Below are 25657 nucleotides of genomic sequence, written 5' to 3' on the forward strand. Positions count from 1 at the left end.
GGGGAAGCAGGCCACGCCCGACGGAGCGCCGGAAGTGACGCGCAGCTCGCGCCCGATGGCGGAAGTTCCGCCGCCGCAGCACGCCGTGCTGTCTCCTCGTGCAGTCCATTGCCGGCATGGCGCACTACAACTTTAAGAAGATCACCGTGGTGCCGTCCGCCAAGGTAGGCGGCTCTGGAAAGACCTCCTTACCTATCGTCCTTTTCCTTAGCCGAGTCCTCCAGGAGGGTTTGGGCTGTAGCCGTGGGGCTAAGAAAGGGGGTCGCTTCTTGGAATCGCGAGCCCCCCATCCCCATCGCTGCAGGACTCTGACACCACCGCCAGACCAGGCCACATGTCCGAGTCCAAAGCTCCCCACCCCCCGCCCGCTCCAGCCAGGGAGATCGGGGTGGTTCTGCAGAATAGGTTTGTCTGAGAGGGCCACCGGCGGTGAGGCGGTGGGTGAGTGGGTGGGGGCGACTCTGAGGGGCGGGGCGGAAGCTCATCGCGGGGGGTGAGTTGAGGCCACTGCCCTCAGCTAACTCCCTTATTGTCGTGGTTTAACACTTTTGTCATTCTCTTCGTAGCATTTGGGAAACGTGGGTTTTTTTTTTCCCCTCTCCCCTAAGGCATAGCTGGGTAAACCAAATTTATATAACGTCTACCAATGTAGCAAGAATAAATCGAGTGTTAGTATTAGGTCTTTTAGGAAGTGCGGTTTTTAATGTAGTGGCTGTGCCATGTGAATTGGAATTATTTACACGAAAGCGCTCCTCAGGAAACGCGTATCTCCATTGTGGAGAGCTTTAACATACATTAAAATACTGCTACTTTGTCGTCGTGAGTGGAGTTTGTCTTTTTAGAAAACAAGTTTATTTATGTCTGAAAGGTGGGTGAAGGTGATCCTTTGGTGATTGGGAAAAAAGTCACATCAGGAAAGTATGGGTACAGTGCCTTCTAAAAGGAAGTCAGTAGTGTTTTGGACCATACTGGAAATGTGAAAGCTGTTATAAAAGAGGAATCTAGAGTCATCCTTTTGTATCGCTGGGTTCCACACCGTGGATTGAACCAATTTCAGATTGAAAATATTTGGGGAAAAACTTTTTCCAGGGAATTCAGGCAAAGTTTTTTTATATTCTCCAAGAGTCACCTTAGATACTCTTACGAAATGACAAACAGTGCATTTTAGTTTCACTTATTTTGTTTGCTTTCAAAATCAAAGAAATGCATATTGCAATTGAAGAGTCATTTATCTTTTTTTTCTGATTTATATTTGAGTTGTCTGACAAGTTTCCAAGATTCAAGATATTTGGAAGATAAGATAGTATAAAGAAAGTGTGGGGTTTATATCAGTAGCCATTTGTTAAATGGCTTAGACCAGAAACTATATGATGGGTCCAAACAGTTAATGGAAATGTGTATTTTGAAAATCTTTATGTAGATTTCAAGGGTTTTTTGCACCAAAATAAACTTCTCTCTTCAAAAGTTTAAGTATGTACTTACTTGAAAGTCAGAGACATTGAGAAAGGGACAGAGATCTTCCATTTGCTATTTCACTCCTTAAAAGCCAGGCTAGGCCACAGCAGGAGCCGGGGACTCAGTCTGGGTCTCCCACGTAGGTGGTGGTCTGAATCCGGAAGCCATCATCTGCTGTCTCTCCAAGTCCGCATTGGCAGGAAGAGCTAGAACAAGAACCCAGGCACTCCAGTATGGGATGTGGGTGTCCCGGCTGTACAAGCTCCCATCCCAAAACTTAATCTTTTAATTCTATTTTCCTCTGAAACTTTTTAAAGTTCCTTTATAGAAATTGGAACAGAGGGGCTGGCATTGTGGCATAGTGGGTAAAGCTGCCACCTGCGATACTGAAATCCCATATGGTCACTGGCTGCTCTGCTTCTGATCCAGCTCTCTGCTAATGTGCCTGGGAAAGCAGTAGAAAATGGCCCAAGTGTTTGGGTCTCTGCACCCATGTGGGAGATCCGGAAGAAGTTCCTGGCTCCTGGCTTTGGCTTGGCCCAGCCCTGGCCGTTGTGGCCATTTGGGGAGTAAACCAGCGAATAGAAGATCTGTCTCTTCCTCTCTCTTTGAGTAGCTCTGCCTTTCAAATAAATAAAATAAATCTTTAAAATGATTGAACAGAGTTATATTTGAAGGGTTTAGTTATAATATGTAAGTTCTTGTAGTTTGAGATACAGTGTACTGTTGACTCAGTAGTATAAGAATGTTTCCCAAAAGTGGATGAAAAACGTATTTGGTGTAATTGTGTCTCAGTTACTTCCTTCTTTAATTGCAGGACTTTATTGACCTGACGTTATCAAAGACTCAACGAAAGACTCCGACAGTTATTCACAAGCATTACCAAATTCATCGCATTCGACATTTTTACATGAGAAAAGTCAAATTTACTCAACAAAATTATCATGACAGGCTCTCCCAGATTCTCACGGATTTCCCCAAGTTGGATGTAAGTGACTGTTGGGGACTCACATGGTTACGTAAATGTGACTCTTACTTGGTGTTTCACCTGTTGGGGTACTAGCTTGACAGAAAGGGAATCTAAGTCAGAGTTGCCAGAGTTTGCTCAGTAAGTTAGTGGTGAAACTGGGAAACTTGCGTGTATCTGTCCTTTCCCTAAACCAAGCTCCATTTTAGGTGGCCCAGTGCTATCTTCTCAGGTTTTCCTTGTAACCTCTGGGCTTTGCAGCGGGGTGGGGAGCATCGGGTCCATACAAGGCCAGCGAAATCATGTGGTCTGGCCCTGCCAAGGCAACCACAGGTGTGACTGGAAGTTCTGGAACTCTATAGCAGGCTGGTTTTTTAAGTCGATAATTTTGTGTGGCCCAGGAATGATGTTATACACATCCAGTGGCCCTTGGCAGAGGAAAGGTTCCCACCCCTCCTTCACAGGACCAACCCAAGCTGTATGGAAGTGGCAGGTCATGAACTTGTATGCTCCGGGTCTTCTGATTTGCTGACTTGGCGAGGTTTCATCCCACCCTTCCTTTCTCTGAGGTTTGGTTTTCCTCTGGGCTGTCGAGGGTCAGTGGCCTGAGGCCCCACCGCTGTTAATGGTCTTGTTGGCTTCATCAGCTGATGGTAAGATAGTTCTCTTCATTGATTGTATGGAGAGCTGTGATTTCTGCATTAGGCTGTAAAAACTGATCTCTTTGCTCTGTTTATGAAATTGGTTTTTAAAGTAAGAAGTAAAAATTCCTACTAGAGGATAGGCATTTTTATTTTATCATCTTTAGGACTTAATATAGGTGCCCAGTAGGTTCTCTTTTTTTTTTTTTTGAAAGATTTATTTATGTCTTTGAAAGGCAGCATTACGGAGAAGCAGAGCGAGAGAGGGAGAGAGAGGTCTTCTATCCGTTGGTTCACTCTCCAGGTGGCTGCAACAGCCAGAGCTGTGCTGACCCGAAGCCAGGAGCTAGAGCTTCTTCCGTTCTCCCCATGTGAGTGCAGGGATCCAAGCACTTGGGCCATCCTCTGCTTTCCCAGGCCATAGCAGAAAACTGGATCAGAAGTGGAGCAGCCGGGACTCGAACCGGTGCCCATATGAGATGCCAGTGCTGCAGGCCAGGACTTTAACCTGCTGTACCACAGCACCAGCCCCCAGTAGGTTCTTGTAAAATGAATGGACCAGCTGTACTTTGGAAATTTGTATTTATTAAATAAAAGTTAAAAAAATGAATGGACCATTTTTTGAGAAAGGTTAAGTACTAGGGAGTATCTGGGCCTGAAAAGAAAGATTTAAGAATAAGGTTATTCTAAACTGATTCTAGGAAATGCTTCACTCAGGCAAACAACCTGTTTTGATCTAATTAGTAGTGAATTTTTCATTGTAAGAAGTTTTATCTTTTTTTGTTCTTAATATTATTTTATTTGTTTGAAAAGCAGAGTGATAGAAAAGAGATCTTCTGTTCACTGGTTCACTCCTCAAATGCTTGCAGCAGCTAGAGCCAGGACAGGCCAAATCCAGGAGATAAGAACTCCATGTAGGTTTCCCACATGGTGGCAGGAACCCAAATAGTTGGGCCACCATCTCTTCCCTCCCAGCATTATGAGGAAGCTGCACTGGAAATGGAGGTGAGACTTGACCCCCCGCACTCTGATTAGGATGTGGACATCCTAAGCTGCAGCCTAACTCACTGCAGCACAAGACTGGCCCTGGTAATTTTTTATATGTTAGAGGTGGAACATTCTGTTATCAATCTAACCACCTACCCTGAAATTGCTGTCAGATAAATAACACTTTTTTTTTTTTTTTAAGATTTATTTTATTTATTTGAGTCACAGAGAGAGGTAGAGACAGAGAGAGGCCTTCTCTCCACTGGTTCACTCCCCAGATGGCTGCAACGGCCAGAGCTGCGCCGATCCGAAGCCAGGAGCCTCCTCCAGGTCTCTCACATGGATGCAGGGACCCAAGGACTTGGGCCATCTTCCACTGCTATCCCAGGTCATAACAGAGCTGGATTGGAAGAGGAGCAGCCAGGACTAGAATCGGTGCCCATAGGGGATGCCGGCGCTTCAGACCAGGGCGTTAACTCGCTGTGCCACAGTGCTGGCCCCAACACTTCTTTTTAGTTAGTTAAACTGAAGCATTCGTTGAATGCTTGTTGTGCGTCTGACGCTATTCTGAGCACTGGAATGCAGCAGCAGGAATAAAAGTTCCTATCATCATTCTAGTGAGGGGGAAAGGTAATAAACATGAAAATACGTAATGTGTGAGATGAAAGAAATGAAGCAAGTAAGGGGAGTAAGGAGTATCTGTGCAGGGAGATAAAGCAGTATCCTAAAGGCGTGAAGGAGTGAGCTGTAGGAGCAAAGATATGGCAAATGCAAAAGCTCTAGGCCGGAGACCAAGGAGGTAGGATAGGATGTTAGAGGGAGAATGCTAGGAGATGGGGTCAGAAGTATTGGGAAGGCAGGGTGACTTTGAATTGTTGAGGTTTTTGACTTAGCTTTTAGGGGATGCCTGGCTTGTGGGAGGCTAATTCAGGTACAACCCAATAGCCATGTGATTGAAAGATGCTGATAAATTAGAGAACCGTAATACTGGTGAGGGTGTGACGTGGTTGGCTTCAGAATCGTTCAGAGGAAGCGCTAACAGGCTAGGCCACTGACTAGTTGTGTGGTTGAGAGAAGGAATGGAGATGTTCTGGGCCTTGGCACCTTGTATAGTGGGGTTGCTGTTCCCCAAGACGCGAGAGGCTAAGAGGAGCAGGTTTGAAGAGGAGGGGAAGTCAAGGGTGAAATCTGTACGTAGTGATTGTGAGAGATGTCCCAGACATCTGAGTAGAAACAGTAAGTAACCCAGAGTCCATGAGTAGGCTGGCCCACAGATATAAAAAACAGAATTGTGAAAACGTAAATGGTATTTGTAAATCTGTGTGAGATCACCTAGTGGTGAACACAAGAGTGCTGTGGGGATATGAATGTGTAGTTGGACTGTGATGACAAGCCAGCATAGGAGTTGGAGAGCTGGCCACTGGAGAGGAAGCCCATTGAATGAGATGCTTCAAGAAGGACGAGTGGCCCAACACCCAGCACTGCCAAGAGGTCTAGTAAGATAAGATTTGAGATTTAGCAGTTTGGAAGTCATTGCTATTTTGATCTAGTAGCAGGCATGCTGGAGAGTGGGTTCCAGAGAGGGAAGAAAGAATAAAAAGTGCTGCTTTGCTGGCATTTGCCAAGAGTGGAGCAAAAAAATGGAGCAGGAGTTGGAAGGAGTTTGAGATTAAAAATCCAAAAGATTTGAGAAATAACAGCATGTTTGTAGATTGATGGGAAAGGTCAGGTGGAAGAAAGAATTTCTAGAACTAAGTTCCTAAGCCATAGAAAAAGCAGGATCTGGTGCATATGGAGGGCTGGCCTCGTCTAGGTCCCTGGTGGCTCTGTCACTATAACAAGAATCCCATTAGGGCAGGGAGAAGTGACTTGCCACCTGCCTCCCTATTGATGGCTTCTGTTTTCTCAGAGGACTAAATTGACAGGATCCTTGTCCTGGTCCAGGTCCTTGGCCAGGAAAAGATTTGAGGTTTGAGGCCAGAGGAGGAGAGGGTTGTTCTCCCAAGTGTTACTTGCATACAGGGATAAGAAACTATTGGACTACGGTGACCACTGCATGTTTTTGTTTGTTTGTTACAGGACATCCATCCATTTTATGCTGATTTGATGAATATTCTCTATGACAAGGATCATTACAAGTTGGCTCTGGGACAAATAAATATTGCCAAAAACTTAGTGGACAAGTAAGGTGTTTTCTTACTATTGTGTTTTTTAAGTTGTTTTTAAAAGTGGAACAAAATATTCATATATGTATTTTCTTCAGTGTTGCTAAAGATTACGTGCGGCTTATGAAATACGGCGATTCTCTCTACCGATGTAAGCAGCTGAAGCGTGCTGCACTTGGCCGAATGTGCACCATTATCAAGAGACAGAGGCAGAGTTTGGAATATCTGGAGCAAGGTACTTACTGCCCGTGAGGAGAAAGGTCTTTTACAGCATTTTGTTAAAATAATTGATCTATGTTGAGGGCATATTCCGGAGGTGGCTTTATTTTAGAGCTGAAAAGCTCAAATTATTTTTTCTAGCCAAACCTGTATGAGATTCTAATAGGTGATATGCTGTTGGAAAAGTGCCTAGCATAAATCATATTGAAATATTGAAAAATATATAAAAATAAAATGTCATAGTTTTAGCTATTGGAAAAACTTTAATAGAACAATTTTGAAATTAAGGTAGCAGGGTTTTGTTGAAATAGTTGCCTGCTTTCTTACATGCATGTGTGTGTGTGTGTATATATATATATTTTTTTTTTTTTGACAGGCAGAGTGGACAGTGAGAGAGAGAGACAGAGAGAAAGGTCTTCCTTTTGCCGTTGGTTCACCCTCCAATGGCTGCCGCGGCTGGCACACCGCGGTGATCCGAAGCCAGGAGCCAGCTGCTTCTCCTGGTCTCCCATGGGGTGCAGGGCCCAAGCACTTGCGCCATCCTCCACTGCACTCCCTGGCCATAGCAGAGAGCTGGCCTGGAAGGGGGGCAACCGGGACAGAATCCGGCGCCCCGACCAGGGCTAGAACCCGGTGTGCCGGCGCCGCTAGGTGGAGGATTAGCCTATTGAGCCGCGGCGCCAGCTGCATGTATATATTTTGAAAGATTTATTTTCTTGAAAGGTAGAGTTACAGAGAGAGAGCTTCCATCTGCTAGTCCAGTCCCTGAACAGCCGCAATGGCCGGGATTAGGCCAAGCCACAGCCTGGAGCCAGGAACTTCTTCCTGGTCTCTCATCTGGATGCAGGGACCCAAGCACTTGGACTATCTGCTGCTGCTTTCCCAGGCCCATTAGCAGCGAGGTGGATTGGAAGTGGAACAGCTAGAACTCAAATCTGCATCCATATGGGATGCCGGTGCTGCAGGTGGTAGCTTAGCCTGCTGTGTCACAGCACAGCCCCAACATGCACGTATTTTTATATCACAAACTATTTGGACTTGTTTTATCTCCCCTGTATCTTACAAGTGATTTATGATAGTTGAATGCTTACAAGTGATTTATGCTTTTAAAATGCTATCGTACATATCTGATCTTCACGATCGCCCAGTGAGTACCACTCTGAAGCTGTTTGTATTACAGATGAGGTAGTTCTGAAGCTGTTTGTATTACAGATGAGGTAGTTAAATGGAAATTGCCCATGTAGTAGCCAGAAAATTATAGCACGCGTGCTTCAAAAGACACTGCTTTCCAAATGTCTCAATAAGAACCATCCGGATGCTTCTCAGACGTGTCTTTTTGATCTGTCTCTGATCTTTTGCATCCAAATGCCCAGTTGGTAAGGCCTAGGTATATTATTGGTACAGCCACACTTGGGAAATGCTATTATTTATACTGTATTATATCATTACTCTGTGCAATGAATTGCTTTTTCATCAACTCATACTTTCTCTGCACTTGCATTATATAACCATGAGCTTGCAGTACAGATAAGTTGAAGAGAATATCAAGCAAATCAGACACTTTGATTTCTTAGTTTTTTCATTTTAAACTTCACAGTGCGCCAGCATTTATCCCGTTTGCCAACCATTGATCCAAATACACGGACTCTGCTTTTATGTGGGTACCCAAATGTTGGGAAATCCAGCTTCATCAATAAGGTTGGTCTGGTTTTGATTATAAAAAGATGATCTGATGGAAGCCAAGAGCCAGGAACTCAGTACGGGTCTCCCAGATGGGTGACAGGGACCCAACTACTTGAGCTGTCACCTGCTGCATCTGAAGGTGTGTTACAGGAAGCTGGAATGAAGAGCAGAGCCAGCTCTCAAACTCATGTACTTTGATATGGAATGCGGGCAACCCAACGGTCCAGGCAAAATACCTGCTCCTTAAGCTAATTCTTAGTGATTTGTCATTTTAGTTGCTGTGTCAAATTTTACAAAACTACATTATCCTTTGTAGTGATAAGTTGCTGAGTGTGATTCAAGGGTAGCATTCAAGTAACTCAGTAATTTTGTGCTTTGGGACAATTTAGCTGAATTGAGGGATCTGAAAGGAATTGAAACAGCATTTAAAATGTCAGATGACAACCAGCAGCAGTGTGTATGCCAAAGCAATTGTTAATTATGTTAATTATGGCTTCCTTGGTGCTAAGAACACTTTGCTGGGCAGATACTGTGTCATAGCTGCATCCCATATTGGAGTGCTTGGGGCGAGTCCCACTTCCATTTCCAGTGTAGCGTCTTGCTGAGGCAGCAGGTGGTGCCTCAAGTACTTGGATCCCTTTCATCCACGTGGGAGACCCAGATGGGAGTTCTAGTTCCTGGCTTCAGCCTGGCCCAGCCACAGCTGTTGTAGGTATTTGGGGGAGTGAACCAGCAAATGGAAGTTCTTTCTCTTTCCCTCTTAATCTCTTACATGCACTCTCACTGTCTTACTGTCTCTCATTCAACCTTTCAAATAAACAAACATTTACAAAGAATGCTCTTGCTTTGAGGCAAATTTATAGGTTTTATTTTGTGTACAGGTTTCCACGACATCTTGATAAAGCCGTGCAGGGGCCTACTTGATATTTTGAAACATGCTCTGACCATTCCACAGCCGGCTGGTGCTCTGGGTGGCTGTGTGGCTTTTTACATGGAAAACAAAATGAAAACTTCAGTTCCAAGACTTTACGAACCACATATCAAGAGTTTGCAGACATGGGACATTTCCATCAGTACAGAGGCCTCTGTCGGGCTCTGTTGAGACACTGGAGGCCGTAGATGGAGGGTGAGAGGGGATGATGGCTGTCTCCTCCTCCCTGATTCCTGAGTCAGGGCCCTGTGGTGTGAGGGAAGAGAAACCAGGCCATTTATTAAACTGGGTAACTCCTGTCTTGTGCGTTTTCATTATGTGAGGTCTCTTGTGTTTTTTTTTTTTTTCCTACCCAAAATTACTCTTGATGTGTTGGTAACATGCTTATGTTGTTTGACAGGAAGTGAGGTTAGAATCCCTGTGACTGACAGTTTTGACTGATTGCTTTACTTGAAGGTAACCAGAGCAGATGTGGATGTTCAGCCCTATGCATTTACAACAAAGTCTCTATTTGTTGGGCACATGGATTATAAGTATCTACGTTGGCAGGTGAGAGTCTTATCTTTAAATGTAGGATAAACATCTTGGGTGTTTTGTTAATTAATTTTGATTTTAATGATTTCTGAAGCACTGTAATATTTATTTTTTCTGGTATATTTGGAATAGTATAGAGTCAACCCTGAGGAGGTGAGGAAAAGAGAATCTCTGAGGTGACCAAGAACTTGAAATTTTTCTTTCACCATAAAGAAAACTTGTCTGAGTTTTAAAGAGACATGAGGGCAGTTAGCAGTTCTCTGATACAATTTCAGAGGAAGTAGCAGGCCTTCAGTTTCGGCTTCTGCGCCTTATGCTAAGAGTTGTACTTCTAAAGAAATTAAATTCTCCTTTAATCATTTCTGACTCTGTTGTTGCAAATGGCATATACTGTCTAAAACCATGAAACAATCTGTTTGAACAGTCTGATTTTATAAATGATGAAGAGAGTAACTCCTAAGACTTAGGAGGTTTGGGGGTTATTTTAGTTTTTATGTTTTATGATGATGCTAGTGAGAACAGGAGTCATTTCTCTCAAGGTCATTGGCTAGCTTTTCAGTGAGCTCTGCAGGGTTTTTCTACCCTTGACTGCTTATTTAATGTTTAAAAATATATGCTTTTCTCTCACTTTTATTTTCTCATCAGTTTTGGAGTTCTACATTTTTATTTACTAGTTTCGTAAGGTCTGGTTTCAGTATGCAGAATGACTGCTGGGGCCTGTTGGACAAGAGGTTAATAAGTGTGCTCTGGAATAATGGAGTTTGCTCGTTAGGTTGTAGACACTCCAGGGATTTTGGATCACCCTTTGGAGGATCGGAACACCATCGAGATGCAGGCCATCACAGCCTTGGCTCACCTCCGTGCTGCGGTTCTGTATGTGATGGATTTGTCTGAGCAGTGTGGACATGGTTTGAAGGAGCAAGTAGAACTCTTCCAGAATATAAGACCTCTCTTTATCAACAAGGTAAGTCTTGCAACTAATAGTTTAGTTTATTTTGTATAGTATGAAAGTAGTGATTCATTATTTTTTTTCCATTGGTAGCCTCTTATAGTTGTTGCCAACAAATGTGATGTGAAGAGAATAGCTGAACTTTCTGAAGATGATCAGGTAAATCATCTTAATGTTTGGAATGTGTCTTACTTACGTATTCTGAATGCTACCTCAGCCAAAGTTTAGAAGGAGGAATTTTAACAGTACTAGGTCAGTTTTTATTGTGCAGTTGAGATAATATCCTCAAAGGTTCAGTGACATGAACACAGACATCCTAATCCCTGCCCTGTGGAAAATGTGATCCCTTAGATGGAAGCCAAGTGCCTTAGGTGTCCTTTATCTCTTCCTGACCTCAGAATATCAGGTAATACTACAGCAGCGTTTTCCAGCGTAAGTTCCTAGTTAGGAAAGGTGTTCATTGGTGTTATTTAGTAAAAGAGGTTCTGTGGTTAAATGCATTTGGAAATGAGTGACTGAGCACAGGAGAATGAAGATCTGTAAGCATTTGTCCTGTGGGCTCTCAGGAACCATGAGTGTTTTTGAAGAGGTCATGCAGGACTTACGTGAACTGTGAGTGTGGTGTCTGTTAGCATTCCCCAAGAGGCAGGAAACATTGTTAATGTATAATTTAAAAAACCGGTTTGACTCTTTCATTAAAGGTGTCATTGAGGATAAATGCTTTGAGAAGCATGTACTCAGATTGTAGGCCCCGACCAGCAGCGTCAGCCTCACCGTTGCCTGGTACTTGGTCAGAAATGCAGGTTTCTTGAGCACACCAGATTGCCGAATCAGAAACCCTGGAGTGGGGCGCAGTCTCAGTCGAGCAGGCCCTCTAAGTGACTGCTCACTGGAATGGTAGACTGCATCTGCTGTGTCTTTTGGGATGTGCTGGCTTGACTTCCTGTTCCTGATGTAGGAACAGCATATTCTTTCTCAGTGTCTCTTGTTCTGTTTGGAGACTTACTACTAAGTAAGGATTAGCTTTTCTTAAACAGCCACAGCTGGTCTTCTCAGGTTACTACAGTAAATTCTTTAAGTTACTGATTATGTAAACACTAATGTCATAGTTAATTTGTCTGCAAAAGCCCCCATATGTCTGTTAAGTAACCTCAGTTTTCTAGTCTAAAAAGACATTGCTGGGTGGAGAAGGGGGAGAGTGGACAGCAGCAAGAAGGTTTAAGAAGCGAATGCAGTACTCAGATGCCCAGGCTTTGGAGTCAGACATGCTCAGGTCCCAGCTTCACGCTTGCTGGTTGTGTGATAAGGAAGTGAGGTCACCTGTCTGACCCTCGGTTTATCCTGGGAGGTAATGCCTACAGTCATCGGTTGTTGGACAAATTGAAAGGAATCGGAAAGCCAAGTACATATTGGAATACTATTACACTATTTCCATTTGGTTAACACTTTCATAGCCTTCCCTTTATTGATGCTTTCAACATGACACTCCTCATCAAATGGTGATAACACATGATGGTTTTTGCCATGTGCACAGGTAGGTTCAGGGACCATTTTACAATTCAGGGCCATGCAGAATTGGTGTTCAGTCCTTGATCACTGCTTTGGACCTTATGGTAAGGGAAATAAATCTTGTTTGTGAAATACTTTATTATGATGGATTTGTCACTTTCCTCCAAAAGATGGTCACACTTGCAGTTAGATGTAGATGTGACACTTAGTAGAGGGCATACAGTCGAGTCTCTTAGATCTTAGTAATTTAAATTTCTAGATTTGTGAATGTTTTCAAGATTTTTCTAAGGGATTCTCTTGGGCTATGAAGGCTAGTTTTTTTCTTGTTCTTTTTCTAATTAGAAGTAGCACTGCTAATGCTTCTTGGTCTTACCTAAGTTCCTATTTTGGAGGATGAAGTCTTACTGAATGTTCTGGAGAGTTTTGAATTACTTGGTCTGTTCTTCAAAAGTTTTAAAAACAAACCACAAGTGTTGAGAATTCATTTGTAAAACTGTGACTTTTTCCATTGGAAACTAGAAATCAATAGTACATCTCTTGTTTTTCCAGAAAATATTTGTAGATTTGCAAGCTGAAGGATTCCCTGTGATAGAGACGAGCACTCTGACTGAGGAAGGTGTCATTAAAGTTAAAACAGAGGTTAGTGCTTTCTTACATCTGGTATCAGTCTTTTCACTGTCTTTGTCTTGTTTTTGAAAAGTCAGTCATGGGGGGTGGAATTAGTTTTTTTCTAGGTGTTGTTAATACTCAAAGTATACATAGTGGTAAGCAGTGGTGCACTACAGAACAAGGTGGATCCAAAACCCTTAGTAATCTAGTGCCCTGCTTATCCAGATGAATGGTTGAATAATACTTTATAGTTCCTGCTATAGGAAATTTTTAATTAAAATGACTGCTATGACTTTTGACTGTATTTTCATAGCAGTTTTACTGAAATGATCCTGTTTGGTAGTATAAGGGGAAAAGTAGTGTGAAAAGCAGGAACAGCTGGAGGCTGCAGGCTCCTGTTGGATTTTATGTAGTATCCTACTTCATCCTGTCCCTCTTAACTTGAAATAAAAGGGCAATTTTGATGCTGTGGCTTTAATTACAGATTGGCTGCTCAAGTTAGAATTCTGAGAGATCATTGCATCTAGGTAATGAAGGACAGTTGGAGGACACCACCAGTCTGGACAGGGGGTCACTTCTGGTGGGAACAAGGCCCAGCATAGAGCTTAGGAGGGCTGCTTCAAGATTCTGTCTCAGATTGGCCCTAGGGTCAGAAAGGGGAACAGTCTCTTTCTTGGAGAGTGTGGTTTGCTGTGATGTTAAAAACCTATTGAGGGAAAAGGTGTAGGAAGTTCCAAACCATACCAGACAGTCAATGGGAGTCTGATTCCTGATTCTTCTCTGAAATGTGCAGGAGGCTGCGGTGTATCTTTGTAACTCTGTGTCTTGTTTTTACTTTTATTAGGCTTGTGATAGGCTTTTGGCTCATCGAGTTGAAATCAAAATGAAGGGAAATAAAGTGAATGAGGTGTTGAACAGATTACATTTAGCTGTACCAAACAAGAGAGATGATAAGGTAAGATGGCCTTTACAGAGAGCCTTTGAGATACATTTATTGCATTGCTGGTAAAAGTCAGTAGATGCTACTGTCTGCATGATTTTTTTCCAGGGTTACAGAGCCAGCTGCACATACAGACAAATGGATTTCATAAATGGGCTTCCATTTCTCATACATAATGAAGTTATGCCTGTGTATGGCAAAGAGTAAAAGGTTGAGGAAGAGAATGAAGTTTGCCTCTCACTCTACCAGAGGCAGATATTGTTAATCCAGTCTTGTTTTTCCTTTGAGAAATGTTTGTGATACAGAAGCATTTTTTGAACGTAGATGGAAGCATTATACTTATTGTACTTTTTTTTTTTGTGGTTTATTTATTTATTTGAAAGTCAGAGGGGTGGGGGGTAGATCTTCCATCTACTGCTTTACTCCCCAGATGGCCATAACTGCCAAGGCTAAACCAGGCCAAAACCAGGAGCCAGGTTCTATTTCTAGCCCAGTGGTTAAGATGCCTCCATGCCATTTCTGAGTGCCTAAGCTCAATACTTGCCTCTGGGTCCTGACTCCAGTTTTCTGCTAATGCAGATTCTGGAAGACAGCAGTTATGGCTCAAGTGATTGGTAGAAAACTGCTTGGGCTCCACAGTTTCCATTCTTGCCACCCACATGGAAGACCTGGACTGATCTCCTAGCTCCCAGCTTCACCCCTTGTCCAACACTGGCACAAACTAGTGGATGGGCACATGCTCTATGTCTAAAATAAACTGGAGTAGAGTGAGAGAACCAACATATAAAGGAGGGCAGGCAAACGGCCCACTGGTTAATATGCCTGCGTCTAGTATTGAAGCAGCTGGGTTTCATGCCTGGCTTTGCTTCTGGCTTTGCTTCCATGTCTCCCACGTGCCCAAACTTTTGGCCTTTTTCCAGGCCATTAGCCGAGAGCTGGTCAGAAGTAGAACAGCCACGACTTGAACTGGCACCCGTACAGGATGCCGGGATTGCAGGCAGCAGCTTTATCTGCTGCGCCACAACACTAGCCCTGTGTAATCCTCTGAAAATGTTTTGTTTTCGTCTACTACAAACAGTGATGCAGCTCACATTTTTATACATACGGTAGTGTTTTATTGCAAATGAATCTAAATTTCAAGGTGTGGCATTGAAAATTTTACTGCCTAACAAATAAGTCTTTGTACTTTATACCAATGGAAGGAAGACCTTTCTCTCCGTCTCTCTCTCTCACTGTCTAACTCTGCCTGTCAAATTAAAAAAAAAAAAATGCCTTTGCCTGTCTTTTGAATAGTCTTTGCTGTGTCTTGAATTTACTTTGTTCTGAGAGGGTATTTATCTAGTTCTATTTTCAAGTGACATTGATTTATTTTAGAAATGATTATAGAATATCTTCATTGAATTCTTCTATATACAAGGGTTTATATATGGATTACTCATTTGTTGATCTGATGTTCTTCTCTTTTTTTCTTTTTCCACGATTTTTCTGGGTAATTTTGATGTTTAGATTTTCAGAAAGAACTTTAGAGTTGGTCTTTGGAGCCTCCTGGCATCTACCCAAACTGGTCCCAAAACCCATTCTTCCAGAGTGATCTGTTGAGGATTTTTGTTTAATTTTCAATTAAAAAAAATTTTTTTTTTAAATTTTTTATTTTTTTGACAGGCAGAGTGGACAGTGAGAGAGAAAGACAGAGAGAAAGGTCTTCCTTTGCCCTTGGTTCACTCTCCAATGGTCGCCGCGGCCGGAGCGCTGCAGCCGGCACACCGTGCTGATCCGAAGGCAGGAGCCAGGTGCTTCTCCTGGTTTCCCATGGGGTGCAGGGCCCAAGCACTTGGGCCATCCTCCACTGCACTCCCTGGCCACAGCAGAGAGCTGGCCTGGAAGAGGGGCAACCGGGACAGAATCCGGCACCCCGACTGGGACTAGAACCTGGGGTGCTGGCGCCGCAAGGCGGAGGATTAGCCTTTTGAGCCGCGGCGCCGGCCAGGATTTTTGTTTTGTGTGGTTTTTGTTTATTTGAGAGAGAGAGCTCCCATCTGCTGGTTCACTCCCCAGATGCCTGCAGCAACTAAGGCTAGGTCAGGCCGGGCCAAAGCCAAGAGCTAGGGACCAATCCAGTCTCCTTTGTGTGTGGCGGAATCCCAGTTGCTGGAGTCAGAAGCAAAGCCAGGCATGAAACCCAGCTACTTCAATACTAGACGCAGGCATATTAACCAGTGGGCCGTTTGCCTGCCCTCCTTTATATGTTGGTTCTCTCACTCTACTCCAGTTTAATTTAGACATAGAGCATGTGCCCATCCACTAGTTTGTGCCAATGTTGGACAAGGGGTGAAGCTGGGAGCTAGGAGATCAGTCCAGGTCTTCCATGTGGGTGGCAAGAATGGAAACTGTGGAGCCCAAGCAGTTTTCTACCAATCACTTGAGCCATAACTGCTGTCTTCCAGAATCTGCATTAGCAGAAAACTGGAGTCAGGACCCAGAGGCAAGTATTGAGCTTAGGCACTCAGAAATGGCATGGAGGCATCTTAACCGCTGGGCTAGAAATAGAAAGTTTCCCCCAATCTGTTGGTTTCTAATTCATCTGGGTATGATTTCCCTATAGATGGAGAGTTTTCTTTTTGTTTTTGTTGAAGTTTTTCTTGTATTCAGTGAGTCATTTTTCATAAATATTCCTAATAATATCTTCTCAGGAGAGGCCCCCTTTCATCCCAGAAGGAGTGGTGGCACGCAAGAGGAGAATGGAAATTGTGGAGCCCAAGAAGAAGAGGGTATACTGCCATAACTTTCACCTGCGTTTCCTATGGAGAGGGGCCGGAAAGGCTGTATTTGCAGAGGTGGTGGAGGTTTGGGGCATTAAGCACAAGCTGGAGGACTGAAGTACCCCGCCTGTTAGACTCTGGGGCACGGCTGGGAATCCTCAACAAAGATCCTTACTGTTGTATATTCTTTTAATTGATGGGAGATGGCCATAAACAGAATACTAAGATATAGTTCACTAAATAGTCAGAAACTCTCTCTCCCTTCAGAAATACAAGAGGAATAGTGAATAGCATAGATACTGAAAGGTTTTTTTCATAATGACAAGGAGGAGGGCAAACCATTTCTAGACCCAACAGGTAAAATAAAACTGATGATAATTTTTTTCCATTAACAGGAGCGAGATCTTGAGCTGGAGATGGGAGATGATTATATTTTGGATCTTCAAAGTAAGAGCCAGAGTATTATAGCTGTAAATTGCCAAATACATGTGAACTTTTTCAAATAAGTGAGGAAGAACTTGAATGAGTAAAAGTCTTCTGGCATATTTATTAATTTTTAATTTCTTGAAGATTGAAAGTTGGATACGGATAGGGCTGTCTGAATTTCTTCCTTCAGTTAATTTCCTGTTTTGGATGAAGGGATATTTTTATGATTTTAGAGCATATGAGTGTTCAGTGAGGTTGATCGCATTACTATTGTGTAGTGTAGAGCACAAGTGTTTTTTTATCTCTGTAGAGGGACATTGACTTATACCTCATTTTGGACGTATAGTACTTGAAAATACTAAAAACTATCAATATAAATTTGTTTTTAACTTTAGAGTACTGGGATTTAATGAATTCATCTGAAAAATACGATAAGATACCAGAGATCTGGGAAGGCCATAATATAGCGGATTACATTGATCCTGCCATCATGAAGGTCTGTGCCACTTTTTTATTTTTTGGGGGAGGGGATGTTTAATTAATTTTATATAGAAAGCTTTTACTTAATAAATATAAATTTCATAAGTATAACTTTTGGATTATAGCTGTTCTTCCCCCCATACCCGCCCTCCCACCCCCAAACCATCCAACCTCCTACTCCCTCTCCATCCCATTCTTCATTAAGATTCATTTTCAATTATCTTTATACACAGAAGATCTGCTCTATACTAAGTAAAGATTTCAACAGTTTGCACCCACACAGAAACACAAAGTATAAAGTACTGTTTGAAGACTAGTTTTACCGTTAATTCTCATAGTACAACCTTAAGGACAGAGGTGCTACGTGGGGAGCAAGTGCCCAGTGACTTCTGCTGTTGATTTAACAATTATGTGTTACTTTTTGAATTGCAGATTTTTTTCCTTTTTAAGCTGACTATGGGAGCACAGCTTTTGGCTCACCTGTATCTATTCCCTTCATTCTCTTCCTGCACACACCTCTGTGTTTCCTCCCTCTCCAGTTTCTCGTCCATCCACACTCTCTGCCTTGTGTAATCACACACACCCCACCTCCACTGACTTTCTGCCTCCTTTGCCTTGCTGGTCCTGGAGACATCTCCAGCTTTCAGACTGGAGTTTAGACACAGCTGGCATTGGTGTGGTGCTCTGCGTTGCTGTATTATATACCAACAGCTGTTTCAGGCTTTGTTCTCAGACCTTCTGCCCACATTCCCTCTGCCAGTGTGAGTAGCTGGCCTTGTGTTATCAAGATAATGAAGCCCACAGTTGTGAAATCTCTGGGCTCCTAATTTTCTGTCCTTGTACCCATACCAACAGTGGGGAACCTTTTTTCTGCCAAGAGCCATCTAGGTGTTTATAACATCATTCATGGGCCATACAGAATTAGCATCTTAAAAATTAGCCTGCTATGTATAGATTTACTGAATTTTGAGTTCCACCTGCATTTGTCTTGGCAGGACCAGAGTAAATGATTTCATGGGCCTTATACTAAGCCTTATACAGACTGGGAAGATGTTCCTCATCCCTGCTGATTCTATCTGTCCTTGGATCTGCGCCTCTTTAGAGCTTTGCTTTGTTACTGGCATCTCTGTCCTGGCTCAATCCAGTTCCCCTCTCTTTTTCTTAATATAAATAGCTCTCATCTTTCTTAAAAAACAAAAATCTTAGATTCTATGTCCTCCCTTACTCGTTAACCCTTTTTCTCTCCTCAGTTGAGCTCTTTGAAAAAGTACTTGATAGCGGCTGGCACTGTGATGTAATGGGTTAGGCTGCCATCTGCAGCACTGACATCCCATATGGACGCCAGTTCCACTTCAATCTAGCTCTCTGCTAATGTACCTGGGAAAGCAGCTTAAAATGGCCCAAGTGCTTGGGACCCTGCACCCACATGGGAGAGCCGGAGGAAGCTCTTGGCTTCTGGCTTCAGTCTGGCCTAGCTCTGCTGTTGTGGCTGTTTGGGGAGAGAACCAGCAGATTGAAGATCGCTCGTTCTCCTTCTGTGTCTCTCCCTCTCTCTAACTCTGCCTTTCAAATAAAATAAACTAAATTTTTGGAAAAGAAAAATTACTTGAATAACATTATCTGTTAGCTGTTGTCATTTCCTGATACTTGCCACTCATTTTCCCAAGTGTCCTCCTTAATTTATGTTTTCAGTCTCATTGTGTCTGTGACCTCTTCATGCCCTACTTCTAGAACTCATTTCTGCTCTGAAAATTAAGCTGTTGGTAGCATCGTGATTTATTTGGGTACCCAAGGAGTACACTTACACGTCAGCACCTTTACTCTCACAGTTCTCATGATTTCCCTACTGCAGTGTTCCTTGTCCTCCAGTCATCTGGTTTTCATCATCATTGCCTTTGTCATAGCTGGCCTCCCTGCTTTGCTGGGTTTTTTACCTTTCTGTTCTGTAGTCCACTCTTTCATGTCAGAAATCAGGTGATTTCCTCTTTCTGAAACTCTTCAGCTGTTCCTTATGCATTCAGTTTGCTTATCATGATGCCCGGTGGCCCACCAGGGGCCTGGCAGATGTGCTTGTTGGACTCCTGGCTAGGTTGACTTGTTAGGATATGATATGCATGCATATTTTTAAGATTTTGTTTTTGTCTTATTAACGTTGTAGAAAGTGAGATTGTATTCTGGATGATATTAGAATAGATAAACAGGGTACTGTATGAATTCAGGCTCTCTCAGACCTGAACTTATTTCTTATTTTCTATTTGCTGGTCTGTACTGTGGGGAATAAGGAGACCTCCCCACCTTGGAGTTTAACTGTTTTAACGAGGAAAAGTAGCAACTGAAGAGTTAACCAGCCTGCTGTCAATTCATGTGCACGTGGTCTCCTTTTGCTTCCCAACCATTTCGTGTGAGATAAGCTCTGCATGTGTGGGTATATGGGGACTTGACCATAGGATTACCGTGTCCTCAGTCAGTTTCCATGCACATGGTGTCACACCTACTGTACACACTTTTCTTCAATTATATCTTTAAAGAAATTGGAAGAATTAGAGAAAGAAGAAGAGCTAAGAACAGCTGCTGGGGAGTATGACAGTGATTCTGAAAGTGAAGACGAGGAAATGGTGGAAATCCGACAGCTGGCAAAACAAATTAGAGAAAAAAAGAAACTGAAAATCCTTCAATCCAAAGAAAAAAACACACAGGGACCCAGGATGCCTCGAACAGCTAAGAAGGCAAGTTTTTTTTTTTTTTTTTTTATGTCTTTCCTAAAGATATGCATGACTTACTGCGTATGTTGGATCTTGCAAAATCATTGCTAATTACAGCTTTTCAACCCATTTATGGCTGTCGGATTGCATGTTCTTTGTTTTGGTGGTATAAATTGACTTAGAAGAGTCTTGATTGTTTATCTGCTGATTCTTATGCCCTTTCTTGGTGATAATCAGCTTGAAGTTTTCCTCTGTAGATTCAATCATTGTATAGTTTTATGAATTACAATTGGGATTTATAAGTTGTAGAAATTTAAAGTCATTAATTAACATTTTCTTATTTAATTTCTGTATTATTCAAGACTTGTCTTTTCTAATTTACAGACACTTAACGCAGTCTAATTTAAACCCAAAAGAAAATTTATTGGCTTTTGTGACTGGTTAAGATGGGGAGAATTACACAGTAGCGTGAATGGATCAGATGTCAGGATTCTTAACACTTTTTCGGTTTTGTTTTTGTTTCTTGTCCATGCTTTGGTCAGGGAGGTAGGGTTCTGTGATAGCCCCCCGTACCACATGAAGTTCCCCCAAAGAAATCAGATAATGTGCAGGACAGTTAAAATGTAATGGAAAGAAAGGAAAATGACTTGACATTATAGATACCTCTGAGTGGGTGTTGTTTGAAAATAGTGTTTTCATATGATAGCAGATGACTGGTTATTGAGAGACAAGGACAGTCTTCTGCTTTTCCTAGTGATGTGGAGGGGTCTCCAGAAGGAAACATGTTGCCACAGTGAGTTTGTCTTAGGGTCCATCACTAACTTCAGCTTTTGTGGCTCATCTATGTGATAGAAACAGTCACTTTCTTACTCTGTGTGGGTTGCTTGGTTTCTCCCAAGAAGGACATAAAGCATACAAGATCTCACACATAACAGTTTCTTAGTTAAGTGTTGGTTTTCGCTGAGCTGCCCAAAACCATCACAGCGGCAAGTATTAGCCACAACAATTAAGATATTACTTGGGATGCTTGCAGCCTGTATTGGAATGCCTGAGTTCAAGTCATGGCTCTCCTTCCAGTTGCAACTTCATGCTTTGCCCACCCTTGGAGGCAATAGGTGATGGCTCAAGTACTTGGTCCCTGGCACCCATGTGGTCAGGCCTGGAGTTTTAGGCTCCTCGCTTTGGCTTGGCCCACCCATGGACATTGCAGGCATTTGTAGATTGAACCAATGAGTGGGAGATAATTTCTCTTTGTCTCTGCCTTTCAAATATGTATATTTATATTTATATATATAACTTAATTAATTAATTAAAAAAATCAGTCAGTAAATAAAAGGCAAAGTGAGTCCAAGGGGAAAAAATATAACTTGTAAAAGAAGTATGTCACAAAAAGTGTATTTTCCCTTGGAAAAAATCTTTTTCAACTTTTCAGTGAACTAATTTTGCTTAAAGCCAATTTTATTTTAAAATTTCTTTTCAGGTTCAGAAGACAGATTTGGAGAATGAGATGCGTAGTCTTGGTGTTGACATGGATAATAAAGACAATGTAAGTGTTGGGGGCTGGTCTAGTGTTTATATGGCTGAATGCAAACTTGTTAAAGAAAAACCAGGGGCTTGGAAACCTATGAGAATATGAAGTTGATTTAAAAGAAAAGAAATCAGGATTCCCAGTGTTTCCATTGCTATTTATTGACATAGTGTCTGCCTCGAAGTGATGGATTGATTGATAAGTGTCTCTCTCACACTGCCATAGTTCCCTTGGGAATGCTTCGTTTGGTGTGATTAGCTTAGCATCCGTTCTACTGATGCAGGATGGTGTTTTCAAAACTTTACTCTTATTCAGCATTTGAGAAGAATTTAGAAAACCTTTGCACTCTCCGTCATCCTTAACTAAAACTCGTCCCTGGAAGTGGGCCAGGCGTCCTTGCCTGTCAGAGTTCTGGATTAGTTACTGTCAGTTGTGTAAGGGGACCCCAGTGCATTTGCTTTTCTTTTTGTATTATTTTGAGTGAAGGTCAAAAAGTTCATGAAAACGATGTATTCTGAAAATGCATGGATTTCACATTTTTTTGCACCAAAATAAACTTATCTATTAATTCCATTTTTCCCACAAAGTTTTTGAAGGCTTATAGATATACTTTATCTTTCATTTTCATGTTAGTAGGAAATTTGGAAAATATTGAAAACTAGAAAGAAAAAAATCATTTGTGGTTATATCACATAAAAATGAAGTAGGTTGAAATATGGTAGATTGCTTTTTATACAGTTAAATGAGAGAGCTTGTCTTCTGTTTCTTAAAAATATATTTAAGATCACGTTCCACATTTTCATCTGTGTCTTGTAAATTTTTTTTGTTAAATTTCTCCCGTTTTTTAATGAAGTAAAGCTTAATTTCTTTTACTTTTTGGATTGTTCACAGGTTAAATTCATTTATTTACTGTTGCCTTAAAGAATTTAAGGTTATCTGTAAAAGAATTCACATCAGGGAAAAGTATATGTGGGAAAAAGATGTCAAAGAGAAAGAAATAGATAAATTTTTGTTGTCCTGTACAGAACTCTTTACTTGGACTATAGTGAGGTCTGCCTGGTGCTTTAATTAGCTTCAGTGCAGTTATATGAAGTGTTAGTCTCTCTGTGTGAGTGACTTAGACTAAATAGTTCAAAACTGTCTTCTGGGGTGCTCAGAGATGAGAAGGTATTTCAGGTATCTACTAGAATTTAATCCTGCTGTTGTAATGATTTATGCTAGAAGCAAATCAAAGAACTTTTAGTGCTCTGGATTGTTTTCTCAAAACAGATTCCCAGACTGGAATTGCCAAACTCAGGACAGCATTGTGTAAAGTTTTTTTCTGGAAGAGGTAGAATAATTGGTTTCAGTCAGCAGTGTATGAGGGGACTCATTTGTTTTGTATATGCTTGCGTTGTTTTAATGTACTGACATAAGATCTGACATTTGATTGAAGTGCTAGGCTTAATGCCTGCTTACATTTTGGGGAAGTTGTGTTTTCCCTAATTTACAGACAGGGTAGCCAGTGGTAGCAACGTTAAGGGACTTGTTTGAATTCTTATAGGCAGTGCAAGGCAGAGCTGTGACTTGTCCAGGTTCTGATGGCAGAATCTGTCCTCTTAGACGTGCAGTCTGGATATATCTTCTTAACTTAAAGTTTGAACTTCTGGGCAGTTTTCACTTTATGTTCAGTATTAGATATTAGTGTTCTGAAATTAGATTATGATGCTAACCTAATAATCATTTTTGAATGGGGATGTCTAAGTACCTTTTTTAAAATGGAGTTAAATCAGCTTTGTAACATAAAAGCAGCTTGTGTTAAGTGAAAAAAGATATTTGAGTGGTAATTAATGTGGGATTCCATGTGTATATCTTAAGGATTTTAGCTGATTGTGGTTCTGATGACGTTGTAGACCCTCCTGACTGTCCTCTTCCCTTGTTAGAGTCAATCTGTTTGTCACTGAATCTGTAAGCAGGGCTGCGATCCTGACCGCCCAAGTTTGCTTTCCATGCTTTTCAGGCCCACTACGCAGTCCAGGCAAGGAGATCTCGGAGTGTCACCAGGAAAAGAAAGCGGGAAGAATCTGTTCCACCATCCTCTGTAGTCCGGAGTCGGAGTTGCTCTCGAACTCCACGTGATGTTTCTGGTCTCCGGGATGTCAAGGTTAGCCTCTGATGTAGTAATAGCCTCAGTGTTTATTATGGCAAGTCTCAGGGTAAACACCAGTAGTTACGGCTCAGAGAAGCAGGAGCTGTGGGTAGGAGGTTAGCTGAATGCTGCATGTCCCAGTTTCTTGGCGTCCTTGAGAGCTTGGGTCAGGTACAGTTGGATGCCTCTGGACAGAGGTCCTTGGTGGACTGGTGCCTAATCTTTCCTTTATCAGAGGTTGGGCAGAAGCATGATCTCATACTGCACCAGCAGTCTGACTTTAGATCCCAGTTGTTCAGGGAGAATAATAGGAAATTGCCCCTGCTGTTAGCACCAGGTAGCCCCAGTAAGCAGAATAAGGCCTGAGAAGCCCATATGATGAAACAGCCCAGAGGTAGCTATTTTGGTTGACTCACCATGTGATCCCACTTACCTTCATGTTATTGTGGGAATTTCTTCTCCTAATCAATAGCTTAGATTACTCTCAATATCATTTATAGCATATTTTGGCAAAATGCTTTGGATATAAACAGTCTGCTTCCCTAAACTGTTATCTCATTAAAACAAAAATTTCTAATTTTAGTATTTTGAAGATTCAGATATAAAAATCTGTCAGTGGTCTAGTAAGTATTTTATAGAAGCCTGGCTTTTTCATTCCACAATAACGTTTCCATCTAAAAAATCTGGGTTTTAATATTGGCATTCTTATAAGGCCTGAGTCTCAGTGCCTCAGTTTGTGTGAAAGGGAGTTAAAACAGATGTGCTCTGATCGTCAAGATTGAAAATGTCTCTCCTAGCTATAAAACTCATCTGAGGTGAGATTGTCATCCTGTAAATATGCGTAGAGTTCCTGCTGGTACTGTGCTGGGCCTGAGGAAAATAATGAATGAGACTTACCAGGGTCTGTTGACAACAACAGATCTTGGCCATTAAGACAGACTATTGCCTGGTAATGAAAATACAGAGTGGAAGATTGATTTTCAGTGAATAGAACATACTGTTATTTTCTCCTCCTTTGTAGATGGTGAAGAAGGCCAAGACTATGATGAAGAATGCTCAGAAGAAGATGAATCGCTTGGGGAAGAAAGGGGAGTCAGATCGGCATGTGTTTGATATGAAGCCCAAGCACTTACTCTCTGGAAAGAGGAAAGCTGGCAAAAAGGACAGGAGATAGGCTTCAGTTGACATGGTTTGGCTAGACTCTTTGTTGCTGTCTGTTTCTTGGTTGCGTATGGTGTGGGTTCATAAAATTGGAGTCATCTATAAACAAACAAAAATAATTGCAGCATTCTTTGCTAAACATTGTGGTTAAAGCCTGCATAATAAGTGCTGGAAATTCTTGTCTGCAAAATGCAAACATTTGGAGTAAACGGTCTTTCTGCATTAAATAGAGGATTGGCTGCTTCAGATTTGCAGAACTAGAAAAATTTGGTATGACTTTGATGTTTTGATGGAGAAAAACCTTATTTTTTCTAAGAGGAAGCTTCGATTTCTCACACGGGAATACTCCTTTTTTTTATGAAGAAAGCATCTCCATTTATGGATATGGACAGAGGGCTACCTGCTCTGCAGACTTGGGAGCAAGCACATGTGTGAGCGAGTCAGAACCCTGATGCTGAAAATACTCCTTTAAATTATTTTCCAGACTTGTACAATGTATTGTTGTAATCTCTCTTCCAACTATTTTATCCAAAATAAATCTCCAGGAGAAATAGTTTTGAGTTATTTAATACTTTTTGGTATAATTATAGATCAGGGAGTGATTACGCAAGTACAGCATGAATGTGGCCTCGCTGCAAAAAGCCGGAATGACCGTCACGAAGTGAAAAGATCCCACCTTAACCTCCCGCCGCCAGAGTGCCAGCCTCAGGGGTGGCTGTTGTTTTCCACTTGGTGACCATCTTCTAGATCTTTCTTTCTTACGTTTACATACATAGATGAGCCTATAGAGAAATGCCAAGCGTTTCACGTACTTGTTTGTGGGGCCTGTGTATTTAAGTCTACAGGTGGAACCAAATTGTAGGTATTATTGCATATCTTGCTAT

General features: G+C 42.0%; 1 protein-coding gene across 4 annotated transcripts; it reads left to right on the forward strand.

Moving 5' to 3' along the window:
• The first annotated feature begins 14 nt into the window (after positions 1-14).
• On the forward strand, positions 15-25326 carry LOC100337853 (GTP-binding protein 4). Of its 4 annotated transcripts, none has more exons than XM_070054975.1 (17): positions 16-164; positions 2273-2443; positions 6130-6233; positions 6314-6450; positions 8032-8132; positions 9505-9597; positions 10355-10546; positions 10625-10690; positions 12590-12679; positions 13494-13604; positions 16280-16357; positions 16744-16795; positions 17170-17270; positions 19783-19980; positions 21437-21502; positions 23484-23627; positions 24634-25326. In XM_070054975.1, exons 1-17 carry the CDS (start codon positions 117-119, stop codon positions 24784-24786), a joined length of 1905 nt encoding a protein of 634 aa, XP_069911076.1. In that variant the 5' UTR covers positions 16-116; the 3' UTR covers positions 24787-25326. The 4 variants fall into 4 exon arrangements, with proteins under 4 accessions (XP_069911079.1, XP_069911076.1, XP_069911077.1 ...); XM_070054976.1 differs by having other exon boundaries at positions 23-405; XM_070054977.1 differs by lacking the exons at positions 16-164; positions 2273-2443 and adding an exon at positions 3261-4068.
• Positions 25327-25657: the final 331 nt, after the last annotated feature.

This window comes from Oryctolagus cuniculus, chromosome 13 (genome assembly GCF_964237555.1).
Source record: "Oryctolagus cuniculus chromosome 13, mOryCun1.1, whole genome shotgun sequence".
Taxonomy (NCBI): Eukaryota; Metazoa; Chordata; class Mammalia; order Lagomorpha; family Leporidae; genus Oryctolagus; species Oryctolagus cuniculus.

Excerpts from the sequence above, each read along its gene's own strand:
- LOC100337853 (XM_070054975.1), top strand. The coding sequence starts at position 117 with ATGGCGCACTACAACTTTAAGAAGATCACCGTGGTGCCGTCCGCCAAG. Across the intron at positions 17,271-19,782 it reads TTGATCCTGCCATCATGAAG|AAATTGGAAGAATTAGAGAA; the intron begins GTCTGTGCCACT and ends ATATCTTTAAAG. Across the intron at positions 19,981-21,436 it reads TGCCTCGAACAGCTAAGAAG|GTTCAGAAGACAGATTTGGA; the intron begins GCAAGTTTTTTT and ends ATTTCTTTTCAG.